The sequence below is a fragment of the Zonotrichia albicollis genome, chromosome 36 (genome assembly GCF_047830755.1).
Source record: "Zonotrichia albicollis isolate bZonAlb1 chromosome 36, bZonAlb1.hap1, whole genome shotgun sequence".
In the NCBI taxonomy this organism is placed as follows: domain Eukaryota; kingdom Metazoa; phylum Chordata; class Aves; order Passeriformes; family Passerellidae; genus Zonotrichia; species Zonotrichia albicollis.
Genome location: NC_133854.1, coordinates 571,800 through 593,074, shown reverse-complemented (window position 1 = coordinate 593,074; position 21,275 = coordinate 571,800). Strand labels below are relative to the sequence as shown.

The following is a 21,275-nucleotide window of genomic DNA, read 5'->3' as shown; positions in this document are numbered from 1 at the left end:
AAGGAGGGGGAAGGGCATCCTGGCCCCCCCACCAAGGGGCTCCCCACACCCCAAAAACCTTTGTAAAGTACCAGGAGCTCCTGACCCATGCTTTTTTTGGGGAGTGGGATGCACACACACACAATCTGGGATATGGGGGTGCCCCCCTCCCCAAAACCGCCCCGCCAAAGCAGACACGGGCACCATGACAGGAGAACGAGGCTCTTTATCACCCCCTCTGCATACCCCATCCCCCTCCCCCTGCTGTTAAATACCCCTGGGAGGGGGTCACCCCCCCCACCCCTCCCCCCATCACACACAGGGCCCCCCCGCGCCCCCCCCGGCCCCCCCCTCATCCTCCGCCTGCCGCAGGCGCTTCTTGGCCCGGATCTCGTTCATGGCCTCCTCGATGGAGCGCGTGTCCCTCTTGTTGGCCACGGGCACTGGGGGCACAGCAGGGACCCTCAGAGACCCCCCAGACACCCCAAATCCCCCAGGGGCTCCATGGGACCCCTTGTGTTGGCCACAGGCACTGGGGGCACAGCAGGGACCCTCACAGACCCCCAGACACCCCTGCACAGCACAGGTATTTGGGGAAAGAACCAGACACCCAGACCCCCCCAGAGACCCCCCCAAGCCCCCCAGAAACCCCCAGGACCTCCATGGGACCCCACTTGTTGGCCATGGGCACTGTGGGCACGGGAGGGACCCTCAGCGACCCCCCCAGCCCCCCCAGGCTGCCCAAGCCCCCCAGGAGCCCCCAAGCCCCATGGATACCCCCAGGACCCCCCAGACCCCCCACTCACCACAGCCGTAGGCCTTGTTGGCCTCCATGGTGCGGGCGGCGGCCTTGGCGGCCTCGCAGCCAATCAGGTGCCGATATTTGTCCTTGTAATCGTTGGGGGGGCCCGGGGGGGCAGGGCCAGACTCAAGCTCCGCCTCCTCCTGCTGTGCCGCCAGCTCCTGCAGGTGAGCAGTCAGCAAAAGCCCCGCCCACGAGGGCCACACCCACTGAGCCCACACCACACCCAGGTAAGCCCTTCCCCCATCATACCTATATGCCCTGCCCACCTGGCCACACCCTGCTGAGCCCGGCCCACATCCCAGTTAAACCCCACCCACACTAAGCCCCGCCTACCCGGGCCACACCTACCAAGCCCATGCCACACCCATAACTCCTTCCTCCATCACCCATACATGCCCCACCCGCGTGGCCACGCCCTGCTGAGCACCACCCATATCCCAGTTAAACCCCACCCACTCTAAGCCCCGCCTACCCGGAGGCGGCGCCGCTCCTCGGCCCGGGCCGGGTCCCACTCCTCGCCCCGCCGGTACGCCTCCAGCTCCTCGTCCGAGGGTGCGAACTCCTGGGGGGGACGGGGACACCAGGGGGGACAGCAGGGTCAGCGGGCTCTGACACCTCTCCTGGAACCCCCAGGGGACAGCCAGCACCCACGGGGGACACCCAGGGGTGACAGCGGGGTCACTGGGGCTCTGTCACCTCCCCTGGAACCCCCAGGGGACAGCCAGCACCCAGGAGGGGACAGCAGTGTCACCCCGGGCCCTGTCACCCCCCCAGCACGCCCCCCAGCCGTCCCCCACCTTCTTGAACACCATCACGTAGCGGCTGTCCTCGTCGTCCCCGAAGGAGAACGATGTCAGCCCGGCCACCTCGGCCACGTCGTGCCTGAGGGGACAGCGGGGAGCTGCTGGCACTGGAGGGCCCTGGGGGGGTCCCCAGCTGCCCCAGTACACCCTCAGTGTCCCCAGTGCCCTCCCAGTGCCCTCAGTACCTCCAGTGCCCCCCGGTGCCTCCCCAGTTCTCCCAGTTTCCCCAGTGCTCACAGGATGCTCCTCTCGATCTTGGTCATGGGCTGGAAGCGGCGCCGGGGCTCCCCCGTGGCCTGGATGAACTGGGACACCTCCTGCTCCATCTGGGGACAGACGGACAGGCTGGGGGGACAGACGGACAGGGCAGGGGGGACGCACGGACAGGGCAGGGGAGCCCCCCAAAATGCCCCAGCAATGCACAGCCCCTCCACTCACCCTCTTCCTGAATTCGACTTTCTGGCGCTTCTCCTGCTCCTGCAGCTTCTTCATGCGAGCGGCTTGTTCTGGGGGGAACAGGGGGGGTCACGAAGAGGGGAACCCCAAAAACACATCAGGGGAGCCCCAAAGCCTCCTGGGACCCCCAAAAAACTCTCGGGGGGCGGAGGGGGCGGGGCCTGCGCCCTCTGACCGGAGCAGGGGCGTGGCCTGCAACTAACAGCAGCACACGGGGGACATGGCGGGGGCGTGGCCAGGCGGCCCCCGCTGTCAATCAGCAACGCGAGGGCGTGCCCATGGCGCTGGGGGCGGGGCCTCGCCTGAGGGCGGGCGCCGGGGGTGGGGGGGGTTCTGAGGGCGAAAGGCCGGGACGCGCCGCTCCCCGCCCAGGGCCGCTGCCCCGGAGCCTCCGCGCCCTCCCTGGCCCTGCTGACCCCGCGCCCGGCGCCGCGTCTCGCCATCGGCCGCGGCAGGCGGCCGCTCCATGGAGTTGAGGATGGAGCCCAGCAAGTCCAGCTCCGCCATCTTGCGACGGGGCGATGCGTAACGCCGCCGCCGCGCGCGGGACACGTCCCCGGCGTCCGCCTGCGTAATCACGTCCGGAGACGTAGAAGGGGCCTGGGCGGAGCGAGGAACGTGCGTGGCAGGCCAGAGGACGTGGCCCGGCCTAGGAGGCGTGGTCTGGCCCAGAGGGCGTGGCCTGTATTTAAAGGGCCCGTACCTCCAGCTCCGCTGGGTCTTCCCGCCCGCCCAGAGATGTCCCCCCAGTGTCCCCTCCCCGCCATGTTCCCCCAGCGATGTCCCCTCCCTCCTTCCCTTCCCCGTGTCCCCCCAGTGTCCCCTCTCCCCCATATTCCCCCAGTGTCCCCTCCCCACCCACAAACACAAACTCACCGCATTTTCCATTCCCGCTTCCTCGTTGGTTTTTAATGGAACTTTGTACAAAGAGCCCCCACGGGGTGGGGGGGGCGGCGGGGGCATGCGGGGGAGGGGCGGGGGGCGATGGGGAGGGGGCGCGAGGCGGCTCTGCCCCCTCCTGCCCCTCCCCACGGGGACAGCCGGACACACGGACACGCCTGGGGAGGGCGGACAGCGAGGGGAGCTCCCCCCGTGGGGGGGGCACTGAGGGTCCCCCAGCCCCGTGGGGGGGGTCACGAGGCCAGGCCCCGCGTCTGTAAACTCTCCACGTCCTTGTTCTGCTTCAGCTCCTCCATCCTGGGCCAGGGACACGCAAATTTGGGGTGGGATCAGGCTTTTTTGGGACTCTGCACCCAAAGCCCTGGGAACACCTTCCCCTGTCCCCACCCACCCCGTGTGACACCTCCCGCTGTCCCCTCCCTCTCCCTGTGCCCCTACCGGTGGCGGCAGCGCCGCAGGAACCTCATGATCTTCCGCGCTGCCTGGTCCTGCTTGAGGGTGAGGAAGGTGCTCCTGGGGGGGACAGAGGGGGCAGGTGAGACCCCCGTGCCCCCCGCCCCGTGCCCCCCACGCCCCCCGGAGCCCCCCGGGCCGCACCGGTGCTGGCGGAGGCTGCGGAAGCGCTGCTGGATCAGCACAGCCGCCCGCCGGCGGCGCTGGAAGCGCTTCTGCTCCGCGTAGCTGCGGAACTTGCTCTGGATCAGGATGGCGGCCTGCGTCATCCGCTGGAACAGCGCGAACTGGGGGGGACACGGGGACACAACAGCGTCACAGCACCCTCAAACAGGGACCCCAATGTCACCCCAGTGTCCCAGCACCCTCAGTTACCCTAATGTCACCCCAGTAACCCAGCACCCTTGCGTCATCCACTGGAACAGCACGAACTGCAAGGGACACCGGTGTCACCAGGGTCACCCCAGTGTCACAGCACCCTCACACAGCACCCCAGTGTCACAGCACCCCTGCGTCAAAAACACCTGGGTGACCCCAAAACACAAAACAGCCCCAAACAAACACCTGGGTGACCTCAAACACTTGGGTGACCCCAAAACAGCCCCAAACATCTGAGTGACCCCGACACGGCCCCTGTTACCTTCAGAGCGATCCAGGTCAGCTTGTGGGGCAGAGATAGAGGGTTAGGGGGGTTCTGGGTGGTCCCTGGGGGTCTGGGGTCCCCGGGGCTCTGGGCGGTGCCTGGGAGGGGTCCCGGGGGTTTTGGGGTACCTGTTTGTACTTGCGGTAGCAGCGCTGGATGACGGCGGCCGCCAGCTCCTGCTGCTCCTTCAGCCTCCGGCCCTGGGGGGACCCGGGGGGGTTTGGGGGGTCAGCGGGGCTGGGGAGCCCCCGGGGGGGCCCCAGGGGTGTTTTGGGGTGCAGGGAGGTGGCACCCACCCGGTACTTGCGGAAGGCCCCCTGGACGAGCCGTGCGGCCTCGTAGAGCTCGTGCTGCTCCTGGTCACTGAGGGTCAGCAGGGCCACGGCGCCCCCCTCGCCCCGGGCCCCCCCGGAGGCGTTCAGGAACTCGGCCCAGCCCGCTGCCGAGGGGGGGGGCGGCCGCTCGGGGACCCCCGGGGACCCCCGCGAGGAGGCCACCTCTGCCCTGGGGGGGGGCACACACATGGCAAGGTCAGGGGGACGGGGAGGGACACAGCCAGGGTGGGACACACACGGGAGGGGATCTGAGTGTCACCAAATGTCCCTAGGGTGTCCCAGGGACCCCTGCGAGGAGGCCACCTCTGCCCTGGGGGGGGGGGGGGGGGTGCATGCACAGGAGGGTCAGGAGGACGGGGGGTGAGGGGGGGACACACCCAGGAGTGTCACAGGCTGTCACCCAGGGACCAGGGGGTGCCCCCAGGGGGACTCTGGGGTGTGGAGGATGTGGGAGACTCCCCCACCATGGAGACACTGGAGTAGCACAGGACCCTCCCAAGGGGATCCCCAAGACCCCCTCGGGGTGCTGCTGACTGGGGGTGACCCCCCCCGGGGAGCTGAGGGTGCCCCCCTGGGCCCCCCCCCAGCCCAGGGTACCTGTGCCCAGGTGCGGGGGGCCGGTCCACGCTCTCCAGGTAGGTGGCCAGCCAGGCCATGGCAGCGCCCAGCCCCGCTGTCCCCGCTGTCCCCGCTGTCCCCGCTGTGCCCGGGGTCCCCCCCGGTGCTCCCAGTGCCCCCGGGGGCCCCCCTGGCGCCTCCTGCTTGATGCGCTCGGGGGTGGCCTCGATGATCTGGCGGGCCAGGGTCACCACCTCGGCCTGGGGACAAAGGACAAGGGGTGTCCTCACCTCGGCCTGGGGACACAGGGGGACATCGGGGATCTGTGTCCCCACCTCGGCCTGGGGACACCAGGGTTCTGCCCCCCTGTCCCCCCCCCTTTACCTGCAGGGCGTCAGAGGGCGGGGCCAGGGCATCCTCAGGGGGGCTGGGGGGCACTGCCACCCCCCAGGCGTCATCGTCAGGGGGCCCGGGGGGGCCGGGGGGCAGCGGGACGGAGCCGGGACCCTCGGAGAGCCCCGAGGGGGACGAGAGGCTGCTGGCTGTGCTCAGCCCTGGGGACACGGGGACATGGCAGGGACAGGGGGGTTAGTGATGGGGACACACCCCGAGGAGACATGGAGGACATGGCAGGAGGACAGGGGACACTGTGGGGACACAGAGACATGGCAGGGACAGGGGGGTTAGTGATGGGGGACATGGAGAACATGGCAAGAGAACAAGGAACATATGGGACACAAAGATGCTGGGGGAGGACAGGGGACAGCAGGGGACATGGGGAGGACACAGGGGACGGGGCCCTAGGGGCACACAGAAGGGGATGGGGGAGGATATGGTGACAGTGACAGAGAAGGGACAGTGACAGTGAAGTGACAGTGACCACACCAGGGGGTGGTGACCAGGGACAGGACACAGTGACACCAGGACAGAGGTCCAGAGGACAGGGAGGACACAAGGGGCCATACCTGTGTCGGGGCTGGCGGACAGCGGGGAGGGGACGCGCAGGCCGGGCAGGTGGCAGCGAGGGGACACGGGTGACACCTGCAGCTCCTCCAGGCGGGTGACAAGGGCCAGGTGGCCGCGGGCACGGGCCAGGGCCAGGGGCAGCCGCCCCAGGGTGTCGGGGACGGCCAGCGCCCGCCGGTCCCAGCGGCACAGCCGCTCCGCCGCCTCCCGGTGCCCCAGGGCGCACGCCCACATCTGGGGACAACGAGGGCACAGCGCTGTCCCCAGGGTGTCACTTGTGTCCAGGTGCCACCCCTGGTATCCCCCAGCCCTGCCTGAGACATCACGCTGTGCCCCATGCCCTTGGGATGCACTGCCAGCCCTGCCACAGTGTCACCACCACAGTGTCCCCAATGTTCCCAGTGTCCCCTCACCAGGGGGGTGCAGGAGAAATGGTCCACGTTGAGGGGGTCGATCTCCTGCTCCAGCTCCAGGCTCTCAACTGCCAGCGCCCTGCAGGGACAGGAGGGGACACAGGCTGGGGAGGGTCACCTCTGCCTGGGGACACTGCCCCAGGTGTCCCCAGGTGTCCCCAGGTGTCCCTGCTCACCGCCAGCGCCGCAGAGCCTCCACCAGGCTGGCGTAGCCCTGGGCGGCTGCCAGGTGCAGCAGAGTCATCCCACGGAACGTCACCCCGTGTGCCAGCAGCGAGGTCCCCGCCGACCAGCCCGGCCGCGCCATCATGGCCTCGCAGACGGCCACCACCCGCGCCTCGAAGGAGGAGCCCGGCCCCTGGGGACAGCAGGGCATGTCAGGGGACATGGGGGGCACAGTGGGGACATCTGGGGACATCAGGGGACACAGAGGACCAAGGGTGGCCTCACCTGCTCAGGGGGGGTCTCGGAGGGAGCCCCCCGCGGGGGGGGCAGGGCCCCCAGACGCGTCTCCAGCTGCTCCAGGCGCTCCAGGATGGACAGACGGAACTGGGCCTCTGCCGAGGGGGGGCACAGGGTCAGGGGGGCGCCCTGACTGCCAGAGCCCCCCCAAACGCCCTGACCCCAAAGAGCGTCGCTCCACGGAGAGAGGGGCGGGTCTGGGGCCGCCACAACAGGACCCCAAAATGAACCCAGGTGTTTGGGTCTGTCCCGTTCTGGGGGGGTCCCGGGGGCCCCCACTCACCGTCCAGCGCCAGCCAGTCCAGCTGTGCCCCGGGGGCCGCCCCCCGTGCCCGGTACTCGAACGGGGCCGCGGCCGAGAGCAGCCGGGGGGGACAGGCCACGCGCAGGGCGGCCACGCCGGCCTCGTGGGCTGCGGATGGACACACGGACACGGAGAGGGCGGGTCAGAGCACCGGCAGACCCCCGTGGGGAGGGGGCGCAGCGGGAATTGGGGCGGGGGGCACTCACGGGGGCAGTAGCAGCGCAGCACGCCCGGCTGGACCAGCGCGGCGGGCACCGAGGTGCGGTCGAACAGACACGAGTAGGAGGCACTGGGGTCCCCCCAGGGCCCCGTGATCAGCACCTTGACTCCGCCCTGGGGGGGGGGCACACCGGGGGGGTCACCGGGGACCCCCGGGGTGGGCAGGAGGGGGGTCTGGGGGAGAGCACCCCCTCCCCAAATCGCTCACCTCGGGGTACGACCACTCCGGGGAGAAATCGGTGATGGCCACGGCGGGGGGGGGGGTCGCTGGGGGGGCCCGAGGGGGAGGAGGGGAGCTGGTGGTGGGGGGGGGCGTGGGGGGGGGTCGCGCAGGGTCGGGGGGACCCCGCCCGTGTCGCCCCCGCCCCCCAGCAGCAGCTCGGGGAAGGGCAGGGGGAACGCGGGCTGGGGAGGGGGCGCGGCGGCGGGGAGGGGGTCCTGGGCTGCAGCCCCCCGCTTTCCCTCCTCCTCCTCCTCTCCCTCCTCCTCCTCCTCCTGCAGGGTTGGGGGGGCCGGGGGGGGCGCGCCGGGGGGGGGGGTCGGCCTCGCAGCCGTAGGTCTGCCCGCGGCGGGGGCTGTTGAGGAAGCAGTCGGGGTCGAAGGCGGCGGCGGGGGGCTGCAGCGGGGGGGGCGCCGTGGGGCACGACCCCTCGGGGGTCCCCACCAGGTGCTGGCTCGGGGTCAGCCCCAGGGGCTGCTCGGGACCCCCCGGCGCCACCGCGCCCCCACCCCCTAAATTGGCGACCACCAGAAGGGGCAGAGTCCCCCCAGCACCCCCCGAGGAGGAGGAGGAGGAGGATGAGGAGAGGGGAAATGGGGAGGGTCGCGGGGGTCCCTCGGGGGGCGCCGGGGAGGGCTGCGTGGTGTCCGGGGAGGAGGGGGCAGGTTTGGGGTGGGGGTCCCCAGGGGGGGCGGCGACCCCCGCCCGTTCCAATTTTGGGGAGATGATTCGGTGCTTGGTGCTGCTGCATTTATGGCCGGGGGTGCCTGGGGGGCAAAACGGGGGGGGTTAGCGGGGGGCAGATTTGGGGGTCACATGGGGATTTTGGGGTGGCGGCAGATTTTGGGGTCGCACGGGGGATTTTGGGGTCACAAGGGGGCTGTTCTGGGGTCCCAGGGGCTCTTTGGGGGTCCCGGGGGGTTCCCTGGCGTGTTGGGGGATTCTCAAGGGATTCTGGGGGTCCCAGTGGATTCCCCGGGGTTTTGGGGGGTTCCCCAGGGGTTTTGGGGGTCGCGGGGAGTTCCCTGGGGGTTCCCCTGGGGTTTTGGGGGGTTCCCCGGGGTTTTGGGGGTTCCCCGGGATTTCGGGGGTTCCCCGGGATTTCGGGGGTTCCCCGGGATTTCGGGTGGGTTTCCCTGTAGTTTTGGGGGTTCCCCGGGATTTCGGGGGTTCCCGGGGATTTCGGGGGTCCCGGGGGGGTCAGTCTCACCCAGCCCCCCGGCGCAGAGGCAGGCGTGGGTGCGGGGGGGCGGCCGGGCCTGGTGCCTCTCCAGGACGTGCTGCACCAGCTGCTCCAGGGACAGCCCGGGGGCGGCCCCGCCATTGCCGCAGCCCCACTTCACCCCATGGACTGCGGCACGGGGGACAAAACCCCTCAGAGACACAGCTGGGGGGGGGGGCACGCCCTCCCTGACCCCCCAAAACAGCCCCGCACCCCTGCCCAGCCCCCAAAACAGCCCCACAGAGCCCCCCACCCTCTGATCCCCCCCATTGCCACAGCCCCACTTCACCCCATGGACTGCAGGACAGGGGGGGGAACCCCTCAGACACAGAGACCCCCCAAAACAGCCCCACAGAGCCCCCACCCCACTCCATCCTGTGGGAAAGCACAAAATTCCTCTAGAACTGCGTTTGGGGTGTCCTCCCCCTCCCCAGCCCCACTTTACCCTGCAAAGTTCCATAAAGAAACCAACAAATCTGCCCAAAAAACTGAGGATTTTCGTGTCTCTCCCTCCCTCTGTGGTCAAACCCCCCGGTACAGAAGCCCCCCAGGGCAGCCCCCCACTCACACATGGGGCGCAGCTGAGCCACCAGCTCCTCCTGGGACCACTTGAGCCACTCGCGGGGGTCGCAGAGCGGGGGGGCCCCCGAGCAGAGGGGGGGGCTGCAGAGCCGGGGGGCGCAGCCCCGGCCGCACTCCTCCATGGCCGGCACGTTCAGGTAGTGCACCAGCACGATGTCGGGGTTCTGGGGGGGCACAGCGGGTTGGGGGGGTCCTGCGAGGGTCCCAGGGGGTCCTGGGGGGGTCCTGGCCCCCTCCCCAGTTACCTGCAGCAGCCAGTAGCAGCGGCGGTGGAAGGTGGGCACGATGGAGGAGTGCACGTAGCAGCCGTAGAGGCACTGGGGGGGGACACAGCAAGGACTGGGGGGGTCTGACAGATTTTGGGGGGTCCCTGCAGCCTGTGGGGGTCTCACATGCAAGCCAGACTCTCAAGCTGCCTGGGCTGCAGGAGGTAGACGCCCCCAAACCACCCCCTGCTGGTCCTGGCACCCCCAAACCCCATTTTGGGCATCTCCCAACACCCCCAAAGCCCCAACTGGGAATCTTGGACCACCTAAACCACCCACTGGGTGTCCCCAGCACCCCAAAAGTGTGGCTTGAGGGCACCCAGCACCCTCTGTCCCCCCTCTGTGTGTCCTGACGCCCTGCCAGGTGCATCCTCAGCTGCCCATACCTGAACCACAAGCACCTTTATGGCAAAGGGTGCTTTTTGAGGGACACCAGGTGGTTTTTTGGGGAGGGGGGAGGCTGTGTTTGGGGTCCCCCTACCTCCACTCCCTGCACCTTCAGCTTCATGTGGTCCTCACGGGTGGTTTTGCCATCCTTGCGTTTCTTCCAGCAGTAGCCGTCCTTGCGGTACTTGACTTTCTTCCGGTTGTACAGGATCACCGACCCGTTCTGCGGCCTGGACACGGGGTCAGGGGGTCCCCGGGAGCCCCCCGGGAGCCCCCATGCCACCCCCAGCCCCTCAGGGCATCCCCAGACCTGGTTTTGGGGGAGCACGAGAGCCACTCGTCGTGTTTCTCAAAGGTGATGAGGTACGAGGCGATCTCCTGGGGAGGGGGACAGGTGACAAGTGACAAGTTTGTGTCCCCTGTCCCTCAGCCCTTGCACCAGTCTGCTGTGCCACCCCTGCTGTGCCGTGGTCTTGGTGTCCCCTGTCCTGCCCATCCCCCATTTTGCCCCCATCCCCAGCCAAGCCCCCTCCTGTGTCCCTTTGACGCCCCTTCTGTGTCCCCACAGCTCCAGTCCCTCCCATCCCCATTCCTGTGTCCCCACATCCCCTCCCATGTCTCCAAGTCCCTCCTGCCCACCCCACATCCCTCCCATGCCCATCCCCGTGCGCCCCAGTTCCCCCCAGTGCCCCCCAGTGCCCACCTCGTTGGTGTTCCAGCGCAGCTGCTCCTTGGGCAGCACGGGACATTTGGGCAGACACTCCACCAGCTTCCGGGGCAGGAAAACCTTCAGGTGTCCCCTCTCTGCTGGGGGGAGGGCTCGGTGTCACCTGTGTCCCCTCCCTGTCCCCAGCAACCCCCCGTGTCCCCCTGCCCTCACCTGAGACCTCGGGGGGATCCTTGCTGCTCATCTCGGGGGGCGTGTGGGGCCCTCAGGGCTCCCCGAGGGGGGCACAGCAAGGGCTGCAACCTGCAGGGACGCCCAAAATAAATGGGTGACAGGGCGGGGGACAGTGGAGGGACCCCCAGAATGGCTGACGGGGTGGGGGAATGCGGGGTGACATAGGGGGGACAGGGGATCAGGGACCCCCAGAAACAGCTGATGGGGACAATGGGGCTACAGGGGACTGCAACGCCACATCCCCTGCCCATCGCACCCCACATATCTCCCCCATCGCCCCACACATCTCTGTGCCACTGCCCCCCACATCTCTGCCCCATTGCCCCCCACATCTCCTCCCCACAGCCCCCCCAAGCCCCGCCCACCGCCCCCCCATCTCCGCCCCACATCTCCGCCCCACAGCGGCCCCCCCCCCACCGGAACCCCCCCCAACCCCCATCCCCGCCCCACACGGTCCCGGCCCCGCCCCCGGCCCCGCCCCGGCCCCCCCGGCCCCACCTGGCGCCTCAGGGCCGCCGCCGCCGCCGCCGCCCCCGCCCCCGCCGCCCGCCGCCATCTTCCCGCCCGCCGCGGGCCAGCGCCGCCGGCGCCTGACGTCAGCGCGCAAGGGGGCGTGGTCAGCGGGCCGCCGGGAGAGGGCGTGGTTAGCGCATAAAGGGGGGTGGTTGGGGTGGGGGCATTCGGGGTCGTGTGGGCGGGGCGATGTGGCGCGATGAACTTTGTTAATTAAATTGTGCAATTCTCTCGCTGTCACTCCCTTTTTTATGATTGTATGGGCGAATCACACGCTTTCTGTCCTGCCAACACAATAAACTTTACGGTTATACGACCAGTTGTACTCTCAGATTACACAACTCTGAAATAAGGCTTCCAACTGCATGAAAAATACCATTAGTACTGAAAACAAACTTTCTTGAGGCGATTTTCGAGCCATTTTGAGGATTTAGAGGCTGTCTTTTTGGGGCCATTTTAAGGATTTGGAGTCTTTCTGGGCGAAAAAAATGTAGGGAAACTTACAGTTTTTACAAAGAAAAGAGAAAGAAAAAAACGAAAAGAAAATGGAGAAAATAATTTCACAAGAAGACAAAAGTGTGAGCAAAAAAATGGGGAAAACACAACCCTGAGGGAAAAAGGGGAGAGAAACATGAGGGGAAAATCCTGAGGTAAAAACGCGGGAAAACCCGCTCTAGATGTGGGCCCCATCTGTACAGCGTTGCCCTTTTAACAAAGGGCGGGGTATCGACCCCCGCCCCTCGCGCCACGCCCCAGGCCCCGCCCCCGGACCGGCCCAGCCCCGCCCCGCCGGGCCCGGGCGCGGCCGCAGCCCCGGAGCCGCCGCGGAGCCCCGGGAACGACTGGGAAACCTCCGGAACATCCCCGGAACGCCCCAGGGAACCCCCGGGAACCCACGGAACACTCCCGGGAACCGCCAGGAGCCCCCGGGAACCCCTCGGAACCCCCCGGGAACGGCCGGGAACCGCTGGGAACCACCGGGAAAACTTCGGAGCCCACCGGGAACTCCCCGGGACACCCCCGGGCCCCCCTCGGACGCCCCGGACAGCCCCGGGCCGAGGGGATGCGGCACCGCGGGGCCGGTGAGCGGGAACTGCGAGAGCTTGGGGGGTGTCGGGGGTCGGGGAGCAAATTCGGGGGGTTCACAGGGGGGTGGGGGCGGGTTTGGCGGTGGGAAGGGGGCGTGGGGCGTCCCGGGGGCTCAGTGACGCTTGGGGGTGTCATGTGCTGTTTATGCTGACCTGGAGTCACCTGGGATTTGAGGGGGGGAACCCAGGGAGGGATCGCACCCCCCTACCCCAAATCCCCCCCTGTGCCCCCGTCCCTGACCTCTGACCCTGCCGGGGCTCTCCCGGAATTTTGGGGCGCGCTGGGGAGGGTTGGGACCGGGGGCTGGGGGCTCTTTGCTCACCCCCTCCCCCGGTTTTATTTTCTTTTGGGTTTTTTTTAATTTTCTTTTTTTTTTTTTATTTTTATTATTCTTATTTGATTCTATATATTTATATTTATATAAAATTTGTATTTATATACTTATATAAGTGTATGTGTATATTTATATACTTACATTTGTCGTATTTATATTCATACTTATATATTTACATATTTTATTTTTATTTTCATTATTTTTCATATTACTATTTTTAATTTTATTATTTTTATTTTGTTTTATATGCATATATAATTTTTATTTATATATTTATATATTTGTCTATATTTGTATTTATTTTTATATATTTATATTTATTGTATTTGTATTTTTAGATTGTTATATGTTTACTTCTGTTTATTTTTTTATTATTATTTATTGGTTTTTATTTTTTATGAAACGCCCCCCCCCGGGTTTATTTTTAGGGCTGTCCTTGGGCGGCACCGGGGGAGGGACACGGAGCCCCCCTGCCCTGCCCTGCCCTGCCCGGGGGTCGCACACACACCTGGCACACACACCTGGCCGAGGGGTGGCGGTGACGGGAGGGGAGGGGGCGGTGACGCCTCTCTGTCGCGACAGGCTGAGGCTGTCGCGGGCATGGCGGGCGCCTCGGTCAAGGTGGCTGTGCGGGTCCGGCCCTTCAGCGCCAGGGAGAGCAGCCGCCAGGCCAAGTGTGTCATCCAGATGCGGGGGAACACCACCTGTGAGTGGGGGGCGTCCCTGGGGGGGTCCGGACAGGGGAGGGACCCCCAGGGCTGGGGGGGTGGGGGGAATCACGATATGGGACCCCCCCCCTTGTCCCCGTCCTTGTCCCGTGCTGGCCCCGGGCCCGGAGTGCAGCTGCCCTGGGCTAAAAATAGCAACGGGGAGGGTTTTGGGGGGGGTGAGGGTGCTGGGGGGGGGTGAGGCTGATGTGGGGGGGTCACCCCAACGCCGGTGTCACCCCCCCCACCCCACAGGCATCACCAACCCCAAGCTCCCCAAGGACGGCACCAAACACTTCACTTTCGACTACTCCTACTGGTCCCACACCTCGGTGAGTGCTCGGGGGGCTCGGGGGGGCTGGGACCCCCAGAAAGAGGGGCTGGGACCCCAAAAAAGAGGGGCTGGTCCCTGAGTGTCCCCCCCCCCGCAGGAGGAGGACCCCAACTTCGCCTCGCAGCGCCGCGTGTACCAGGACATCGGCGAGGAGATGCTGGCCCACGCCTTCGAGGGCTACAACGTCTGCATCCTCGCCTACGGCCAGACGGGCGCCGGCAAGTCCTACACCATGATGGGGCGGCAGGAGCCGGGGCAGCGCGGCATCATCCCGCAGGTCCGGGGGCTGGGGGGCTCCCGGGGGGCTCGGGAAGGGCTGGAGCCCCCCCGGATCCCGGCTCACGGTTCCTCCTCTCCCGCAGCTCTGCGAGGATCTGTTCGCTCGCATGGCTCGGGAGGGGTCGCCGGAGCTGTCGTTCTCTGTGGAGGTGGGTTTGGGGGGTATTTGGGGAGGGTCTCATGGGCTCTGGGGGGTCAGGGGGGCTTGGGGGGTCAGAGCGTGACCCCTGGATTGCAGACACCCCCCCTTGGGCAATTTGGGTGTTGAGACACCAAAGTTCAGACGCTGAGTCCCGCAGAGTCGCCAGACGCCCCCCACAACAGTTTGGGGGTTCATCTGCCACTCACCCAAACATTTTGGGGGCTCAACCATCCCAACATTTTGGGGGCTCAGCTGAGCACTTTGGGAGTTTCCCCCGTCACCATTTTGGCGATTCCTCCCTGAAATCACCCCCTGAAACTCCCAGAAATCATCCCTGAAATCCCCCCAAAATCCCCATCGATTTGCCCCCCAGTTTGGATCTTTCACCCCCGGCCCCTCCTGAGCCTGTCCCCCCCCCAGGTGAGCTACCTGGAGATCTACTGCGAGCGCGTGCGGGACCTGCTGAACCCCAAGAGCCGCGGGGGGCTGCGGGTGCGGGAGCACCCCCTGCTCGGGCCCTACGTGCAGGACCTGTCCCGCCTGGCCGTGGCCTCCTTCGCCGACATCGCCGACCTCATGGACAGCGGCAACAAGGCCAGGTGTGGGCAGGGCGGGGTGTGGGGGCGGCCTGGACCCCCCAGAACCTCCCCCAGGCACCGAGGGTCCCGTCCCGGTCCCCTGCAGGACGGTGGCGGCCACCAACATGAACGAGACCAGCAGCCGCTCGCACGCCGTGTTCAGCATCGTGTTCAGCCAGCGCCGCCAGGACCCGCTCAGCGAGCTGGCCACTGAGAAGGTCGGGGGGGGCCTGGAGTGACCCCCAAATCCATCCCACACCAGTTCTGGGTCACCCTGAAATCCCGCTGAAATCGCTCTCAAATCATCCCCTGAAAGTCTCTTGAAACCCCTCCTGAAATCCCCCAAAAATCACCCTGAAATCCCCCCAAAATCTCCTGAATTCCCCCAAAATTCGCCGTTAGCTTCATCCAGCACTCAGCAATTCTCTCCGCTCCCTCAAATCACCCCCAGAATTCCGCAAACACCCCCAAATTTCCCCCAAATCCCCCCAGGTCAGCCGCATCTCCCTGGTGGACCTGGCGGGCAGCGAACGCGCCGACGCCTCGGGGGCCAAGGGCATCCGCCTCAAGGTGGGCTGGGACCCCCAGAAAAGAGGGGCTGGGACCCCCAGAAAAGAGGGGGCTACTCCCCGCTGCCCCCCAGAGCCCTCCTGAGCCTTCCTCCCCTCCTCCTCCTCCCCAGGAAGGCGCCAACATCAACAAGTCCCTGACCACGCTGGGCAAGGTCATCTCTGCCCTGGCCGAGGCGGTGAGTCTGGGGTCCCCCACCCCTGTGTTTGGGGACCCCTCACGACCTTCCTCACCACCCTCCTCATCCTCCCGGGCAGACCAGCAAGAAGAAGAAGCCGGAGTTCATCCCGTACCGGGACTCGGTGCTGACGTGGCTGCTGAAGGAGAACCTGGGTGGGTTTGATTTATTGGGATTTATTGAAAATGTGGGTATTTATCTAGTACCAAAATATGGATATTGATCTATTGGGGGGCTCAGGATATTTATATATATATATACATATATACATATATACACATATACATATATATACATATATTTACATATATATATATATATATAATTTATTTATTTATATTATTTACTAATATAATTTTATTATACATTAAATAATTTCTATATATTATATGTAAGTGGATATTATGTTATATATATTGTTTAAATATGTTATTTTAAAAACAATTTTATTACATACAAAATAGTGTTTATATATTATTATTTATATATATATATATGTTTAGTTCTCTCCTATTTATATGTATTTATATATTAATCTATATTATTGTTTTATTTATTATACTATTATATATAAAAATTCTTATATCTATTATGTATATAAACATATACTATATTATTTTATATATATTATTTAAATATATCTAGTTTTTTAAAATAATAATTACTATATATAAAATAATTTTAATATATGTTTATTTGTGTATTATACATATATATTTATATATTTAGCTCTCTTCTGTTTATATAGATTTATGTATATAAAAACTTATATGTATTTATATATAAATATATAAATGTTTATATAAATATAAATGCATATAAACAGGAGGGAACTCGCGCACAGCCATGATCGCGGCGCTGAGCCCAGCCGACTGCAGCTATGAGGAGACGCTGAGCACGCTGCGGTGAGGAGGGGGCTCTGGGGGCTTCGGGGGCGGTTTGGGGGTCCCGGCACTGATCCCACCCCCCTTTTTCCCCCCTTTTCCCCTTTTTTCCCCGTTTTGTCCCCCCAGGTATGCAGACGGTACGCGGACCGCACGAAGCAGATCCGGTGCCACGGCGGGGGGGTTTTGGGGGTCCTGGTGCTGATCCCACCCCCCTTTTTCCCTTTTTTCCCCATTTTTCCCCGTTTTGTGCCCCCAGGTACGCGGACCGCACGAAGCAGATCCGGTGCCACGCGGTGATCAACGAGGACCCGAACGCGCGGCTGATCCGCGAGCTGCGCCGGGAGGTGACGCGGCTCAGGGAGCTGCTCAGCGCGCAGGGTGAGGGGTTTGGGTGAAATCTGGGGGCTTTTAGGGCTCTGAAGGGGGATTTGGTGGGATTTGGGCTTTGAGGATGGGGTTAAAGGGGTTTGTGGGGTCTGGGGGTCAGATTTAGAGGATTTTGTAGGGGGGGCGGATTTGGGGTGTCAGTTGTAGAGAGAATTCGGGGGAGATGAGATTTGGGGGTGCAGCAGGTGCCCCCCCCCTCACGCAGAGCCCCCCATCTCCCCCCAGGCCTCACCGACCCCTCGCTCACCTCCAGCGCCCCCCCCAGCACGGCGCCCCCCACCCTCAATGGGGACCCGGGGCTGGAGCCCCCCCTGGGCCCCACCGAGGCCATGGAGCGGCTGCAGGTGAAAAACCCCAAAAAAAAACTCTCAAAAAACCCCCAGAACCCCTGCCTTGCTCCTCGGGGAGCCTGAGGGGGTCCCCAATCCATGGGGACCCCTCCCAAAATTTGTTTTTCAACCCAGGAAACGGAAAAAATCATCGCAGAGCTGAACGAGACGTGGGAGGAGAAGCTGAGACGGACGGAGGCGCTGAGGCTGGAGCGGTGAGGGGGGGCCCTGGACCCCCAAAATGTTCCTGAACCCCCCCAAAATATTCCTGAGCCCCCACAAAATATTCCTGAACCCCCCAAATTTCCTTTTCCCCCCCAAATTCCTGTGCTCCCCCCCAGGGAAGCGCTGCTGGCCGAGATGGGGGTGGCTCTGCGCGAGGACGGCGGCACTGTTGGGGTGTTTTCCCCCAAAAAGGCAAATTTTTAACTTTTTTTAATTGGGGGGGGGGGGGTTTGCCTCACCCTGAGGGTCCCCCCCAACCCCTGACCCCCCTTTTTATCCCCAAACCCCCCAAACAGACCCCGCACCTGGTGAACCTCAACGAGGACCCCCTGATGTCCGAGTGCCTCCTGTACCATATCAAGGACGGCGTCACCAGGTGGGTGGGGGGGCTGTGGGACCCCCAAACCCCCTCAGGACCCCCTTTGGGACCCCCCCCAATTTGTGTTTTCCCCCCTGGGCAGGGTGGGACGGGTGGACGTGGACATCAAGCTCTCGGGACCGTCCATCCAGGACCAGCACTGCCTCTTCCGCAGCTGCCCCGACCCCTCCTCGGGGGAAGGTACGGGGTGTTGGGGGGTCCCTGACGGATTTTGGGGGTGCCCTCCCGGATTTTGGGGGTGCCCTCCCGGATTTTGGGGTGCCCTCCCCTTGCCCAGCCTTCTCCTGGCGCAGATTAACTCCTTTTTTACCCCTTTTCTCCCCAAAATGCTGCAATTGGAGCAGGTCAGCGTGGCCCCCCCAGGTACCGCGAGGCTCCTGGGGGGATTTTGGGGTGGTTTGGGTGGGATTTGGGGTTCCCTCGGCACGGGGGTGACCCCCCCTCGCCTTGTTGTCCCCCCCTGAAGCTGTGGTGACGCTGGAGCCGTGTGAGGGGGCTGAGACCTACGTCAACGGGAAGCAGGTGACGGAGCCGGTGGTGCTCAAGTCGGGTAGGGACCCCCAAAGCCCCCCCAAATCCCTCTGTGTGTCCCCAAAATCCCCCTGTGCCCAAGAACAGGTTTTGAAACCCCCCAAAAATCCCAAATTTCCTCCCCAAATTCTCTTTGACCTCCGATAAATCTTGTGTCGCCCCCAGATTTTCTCTGGAGTTTGTTATGACACCCTCAAAGCCCCGTTTTCCACCTAAATCCACCCTAAACTCCCTGTGACCCTGCCCAGATCTGCCCCAAATCCCCTCTGTGACCCCCCCAACCCCCTCCCCAACCCTCATTTTGGGCAAGAACCTGCCCAAATCTACCCCAAATCCCCTCTGTGAGCCCCCCCAAACCCCCCCAAATGCAGGGAACAGGCTGATTTTGGGGCAGAACCTGCCCAAATCTCCCCCAAATCTCCTCTGTGACCCTTCTAAGCCCCCCAAACGCAGGGAACAGGCTGATTTTGGGGCAGAACCTGCCCAAATCTCCCCTGAAATCCCCTCTAACCCCCTCCATCCCAGGGAACAGGCTGATTTTGGGGCAGAACCACGTGTTCCGCTTCACGCACCCCGAGCAGGCGCGGCGGCAGCGCGAGCGGGGGGCGTCCCCCGGGCCCCCCCTGGACTGGAACCTGGCCCAGAGGGAGCTGCTGGAGCAGCAGGGCATCGACATGCGCCTGCACAGGTGGGCACGGGCTGGGGGCACCTGCACGGCTGGGCACGGGGCCTGGGGAGCCCCGGGATCAGCCCTGGGGGGGCTCACCCTGCGTGTCCCCCCCCGCCCAGGCTGCAGGAGCTGCAGAACCAACCCCAGGGGGACAAGGAGGGGTCGGAGCAGACACAGGTGAGGGGGGCACGGGGGGCGTTTGGGAATCCTGGTGGTTCCTGGGTGTCTCCTGGGTCCCCTCAGTGTCTCATGACTGTCCTGAACATGTCTCGGGGGTCTCCGGGGTGTCCCCCCGGGCTCCCCCGCCTCCTTGGGGCCTCTCCCCCATCTCTGTCCCATCTCCCCGCAGCCCCCCGAGGTCCCCGCGTGCCCCGAGCCCCCCCCGTGCCCCGGGCCGGGCTGCCGGCCGCTCCCGGTGCCCTCCGTGCCCTCCGTGGTGCCCTCGGGGCCGCGCCGGGCCGGGCGCCGGGAGCCGCTGCGCGTCTACCAGATCCCGCAGCGCCGCCGGGGACCGGGGACATCATCATCATCGTCATCATCGTCATCATCATCGCCAGCCCCGAGGGTCAGCACCGAGCCCAGCCTGGAGCAGGCACCGCGGCTGCGCGAGGAGGAGGAGAAGGATGAAGGCGGTGAGCAGGTGAGTGTGGTGGGAGGAGGATGAAGGCGGTGAGCAGGTGAGTGTGGTGGAAGGAGGATGAAGGCGGTGAGCAGGTGAGTGTGGTGGGAGGAGGATGAAGGCGGTGAGCAGGTGAGTGTGGTGGAAGGAGGATGAAGGCGGTGAGCAGGTGAGTGTGGTGGGAGGACGAGGAGGATGAAGGCAGTGAGCAGGTGAGTGTGGTGGGAGAAGGAGGAGCTACAGCTGCACCTGGACAGGCTGGGGGGATCCGGAGCAAGCTCAGGCAGATAAGGGAAGGGTTTTTGATAAAAGAAAGGATTTTTGATAAAATGCACACCTGTGTGCCAGGTGAGCGAGGTGGAGGGGCTGCGGCTGCACCTGGACAGGCTGGCCGGGATCCTGAGCGAGGTGCGGCGCCAGAACAGCGCCAAGGACGAGCAGATCCGGGCCCTGCGCGACCGCGTGGGGCAGATGGAGCGCGTCATCCCCATCCCCCTGGTGAGCGCGGACAGACTGATGGACACTGAGGGACACGGGGAGGGACAGACTGAGGGACACGCGTGGGGCAGATGGAGCGCGTCATCCCCATCCCCCTGGTGAGCCTGGGACACACTGATGGACAGACACAGGGACAGACTGACAGACACGGAGAGGGACTGAGGGACACTGAGAGACCCTGAGGGGCACGGGGAACCCCACAGAGACCCAGAGGGACCCTGAGAGACGCACGGAGCCCCCTGACACCCCGAGTGCCCCCTCCCCATCCCCTGACACCCCTAAATGTCCCTCCCACTCCACAGCACCCCCAAACCCCTGCAGCCCCCTCTATTCGCCCCCAGACCCCTGTAACCCCCCTCTCCATCCCCTCTCAGGACGACGCTGACGATGCCGATCCGCCCCCCCAGGACGCCCCCCGGGACCCCTCCCCGTGCTGCCCCCGGCCCCGCGCGGACCCCCCCTCGCCCCCGGGGGCGGCGGCGGCGCGGCTGTGCCGTTTGATGGAGCAGGACCCGGCGTTCCGGCGGGGGCGGCTGCGCTGGCTGCGCCAGGAGCAGGCGCGGCTGATGGCGGGCGGGGGTCCGCAGCCCCTCCTGCAGCCCCCCCGGCGTCCCCCGCGCTTCCAGCAGGACCCCAAGCTGCGCTTCCCCTTCAAGAGCAACCCCCAGCATCGCCTGGCCTGGGCAGGGGGCGCGGGGGACGCCCCCCAAGCTGAAAACAGCCCCCTCCCCTCACTGCAGCCCCCTCCCCACTCGGGGCGGCCCCGCCGGGGGTCTCTGGATGGGGGGTCCCCACCTCCGCCCCGGGTCCGCCGCCAGCGCTCGGCTCCCGACCTGAAGGCGCGGGGTCAAATCCCGTAGGGGGATTTGGGGGCGCGCCCCCTCCCCAAATGGACAATCACAGCCCCCTCCCCACATTTCGGGGGTGTCCCCGCCCCGGGGAGCCCCCAGCTGCTGTCACACTGCCCCACCCCCCCGCGTGTGTGTGTGTGTCTGGGGAGGGGTTCTCGGTCAGGAGGGCCCCCCCTATTAGAGGGGAGTCCTTAATTAATGGCGATCCCGCTAATTAAACAGAAGCGCCTCAATTATGGGGCCCCCCCCAAGTCTGGTGCCTCCTCTCTGCTGGACACGCCCACTCCAGCTTGGCATGTCT

The 21,275-nt window shown here is 64.8% G+C and overlaps 3 protein-coding genes across 5 annotated transcripts; 1 reads left to right on the top strand and 2 right to left on the bottom strand.

The window, feature by feature from the left end:
- Positions 1 to 262: 262 nt before the first annotated feature.
- Positions 263 to 4,398, bottom strand: SPAG7 (sperm associated antigen 7). Of its 2 annotated transcripts, XM_074531501.1 has the most exons (13): positions 4,336 to 4,398; positions 4,168 to 4,239; positions 4,037 to 4,057; positions 3,541 to 3,683; positions 3,382 to 3,456; positions 2,920 to 3,240; positions 2,460 to 2,643; positions 2,026 to 2,093; positions 1,825 to 1,913; positions 1,582 to 1,666; positions 1,257 to 1,346; positions 786 to 942; positions 263 to 422 (listed from the first exon to the last, which is right to left on the bottom strand). In XM_074531501.1, exons 6-13 carry the CDS (start codon positions 3,004 to 3,006, stop codon positions 292 to 294), a joined length of 891 nt encoding a protein of 296 aa, XP_074387602.1. In that variant the 5' UTR covers positions 3,007 to 3,240; positions 3,382 to 3,456; positions 3,541 to 3,683; positions 4,037 to 4,057; positions 4,168 to 4,239; positions 4,336 to 4,398; the 3' UTR covers positions 263 to 291. The 2 variants fall into 2 exon arrangements, with proteins under 2 accessions (XP_074387602.1, XP_074387603.1); XM_074531502.1 differs by lacking the exons at positions 3,382 to 3,456; positions 3,541 to 3,683; positions 4,037 to 4,057; positions 4,168 to 4,239; positions 4,336 to 4,398 and having other exon boundaries at positions 2,460 to 2,725; positions 2,920 to 2,939.
- Positions 4,399 to 4,614: 216 nt separating this feature from the next.
- Positions 4,615 to 11,531, bottom strand: CAMTA2 (calmodulin binding transcription activator 2). The gene is made up of 18 exons (XM_074531492.1): positions 11,373 to 11,531; positions 10,854 to 10,943; positions 10,677 to 10,780; positions 10,284 to 10,351; positions 10,068 to 10,203; positions 9,566 to 9,637; positions 9,307 to 9,484; positions 8,727 to 8,867; positions 7,505 to 8,283; positions 7,284 to 7,410; positions 7,057 to 7,185; positions 6,762 to 6,868; positions 6,488 to 6,669; positions 6,312 to 6,390; positions 5,898 to 6,132; positions 5,317 to 5,486; positions 4,972 to 5,228; positions 4,615 to 4,684 (listed from the first exon to the last, which is right to left on the bottom strand). Exons 2-18 carry the CDS (start codon positions 10,882 to 10,884, stop codon positions 4,630 to 4,632), a joined length of 2,850 nt encoding a protein of 949 aa, XP_074387593.1. The 5' UTR covers positions 10,885 to 10,943; positions 11,373 to 11,531; the 3' UTR covers positions 4,615 to 4,629.
- A 619-nt stretch (positions 11,532 to 12,150) lies between these two features.
- KIF1C (kinesin family member 1C) lies at positions 12,151 to 21,225 on the top strand. Of its 2 annotated transcripts, none has more exons than XM_074531493.1 (23): positions 12,151 to 12,469; positions 13,393 to 13,516; positions 13,773 to 13,849; positions 13,949 to 14,128; positions 14,214 to 14,279; positions 14,693 to 14,871; positions 14,957 to 15,068; positions 15,343 to 15,420; positions 15,533 to 15,598; positions 15,678 to 15,753; positions 16,425 to 16,503; positions 16,742 to 16,863; positions 17,098 to 17,216; positions 17,337 to 17,416; positions 17,543 to 17,618; positions 17,723 to 17,802; positions 17,888 to 17,985; positions 18,272 to 18,355; positions 18,862 to 19,024; positions 19,126 to 19,183; positions 19,356 to 19,646; positions 19,974 to 20,123; positions 20,498 to 21,225. In XM_074531493.1, the coding sequence occupies exons 2-23, from the start codon at positions 13,411 to 13,413 to the stop codon at positions 20,981 to 20,983; spliced, it is 2,826 nt and encodes a 941-aa protein (XP_074387594.1). In that variant the 5' UTR covers positions 12,151 to 12,469; positions 13,393 to 13,410; the 3' UTR covers positions 20,984 to 21,225. The 2 variants fall into 2 exon arrangements, with proteins under 2 accessions (XP_074387594.1, XP_074387595.1); XM_074531494.1 differs by having other exon boundaries at positions 19,974 to 20,221; positions 20,498 to 20,760.
- The last annotated feature ends 50 nt before the right edge of the window (positions 21,226 to 21,275 follow it).

Bases quoted from the DNA above. Each gene is read 5' to 3' on its own strand.
- KIF1C (XM_074531493.1), top strand. From the start codon at position 13,411: ATGGCGGGCGCCTCGGTCAAGGTGGCTGTGCGGGTCCGGCCCTTCAGC. The intron at 13,517-13,772 runs GTGAGTGGGGGG...CCCACCCCACAG, and splicing joins GATGCGGGGGAACACCACCT to GCATCACCAACCCCAAGCTC. The intron at 19,647-19,973 runs GTGAGTGTGGTG...CCTGTGTGCCAG, and splicing joins AGGATGAAGGCGGTGAGCAG to GTGAGCGAGGTGGAGGGGCT.
- SPAG7 (XM_074531501.1), bottom strand. From the start codon at position 3,006: ATGCCCCCGCCGCCCCCCCCACCCCGTGGGGGCTCTTTGTACAAAGTT. The intron at 2,644-2,919 runs GTGAGTTTGTGT...CGCTCCGCCCAG, and splicing joins AAGCGGGAATGGAAAATGCG to GCCCCTTCTACGTCTCCGGA. The intron at 1,914-2,025 runs GTGAGTGGAGGG...GTCTGTCCCCAG, and splicing joins AAGTCGAATTCAGGAAGAGG to ATGGAGCAGGAGGTGTCCCA.
- CAMTA2 (XM_074531492.1), bottom strand. From the start codon at position 10,884: ATGAGCAGCAAGGATCCCCCCGAGGTCTCAG. The intron at 6,670-6,761 runs GTGAGGCCACCC...TGCTGTCCCCAG, and splicing joins CCGAGACCCCCCCTGAGCAG to GGGCCGGGCTCCTCCTTCGA. The intron at 6,391-6,487 runs GTGAGCAGGGAC...CTGTCCCTGCAG, and splicing joins GAGGCTCTGCGGCGCTGGCG to GGCGCTGGCAGTTGAGAGCC.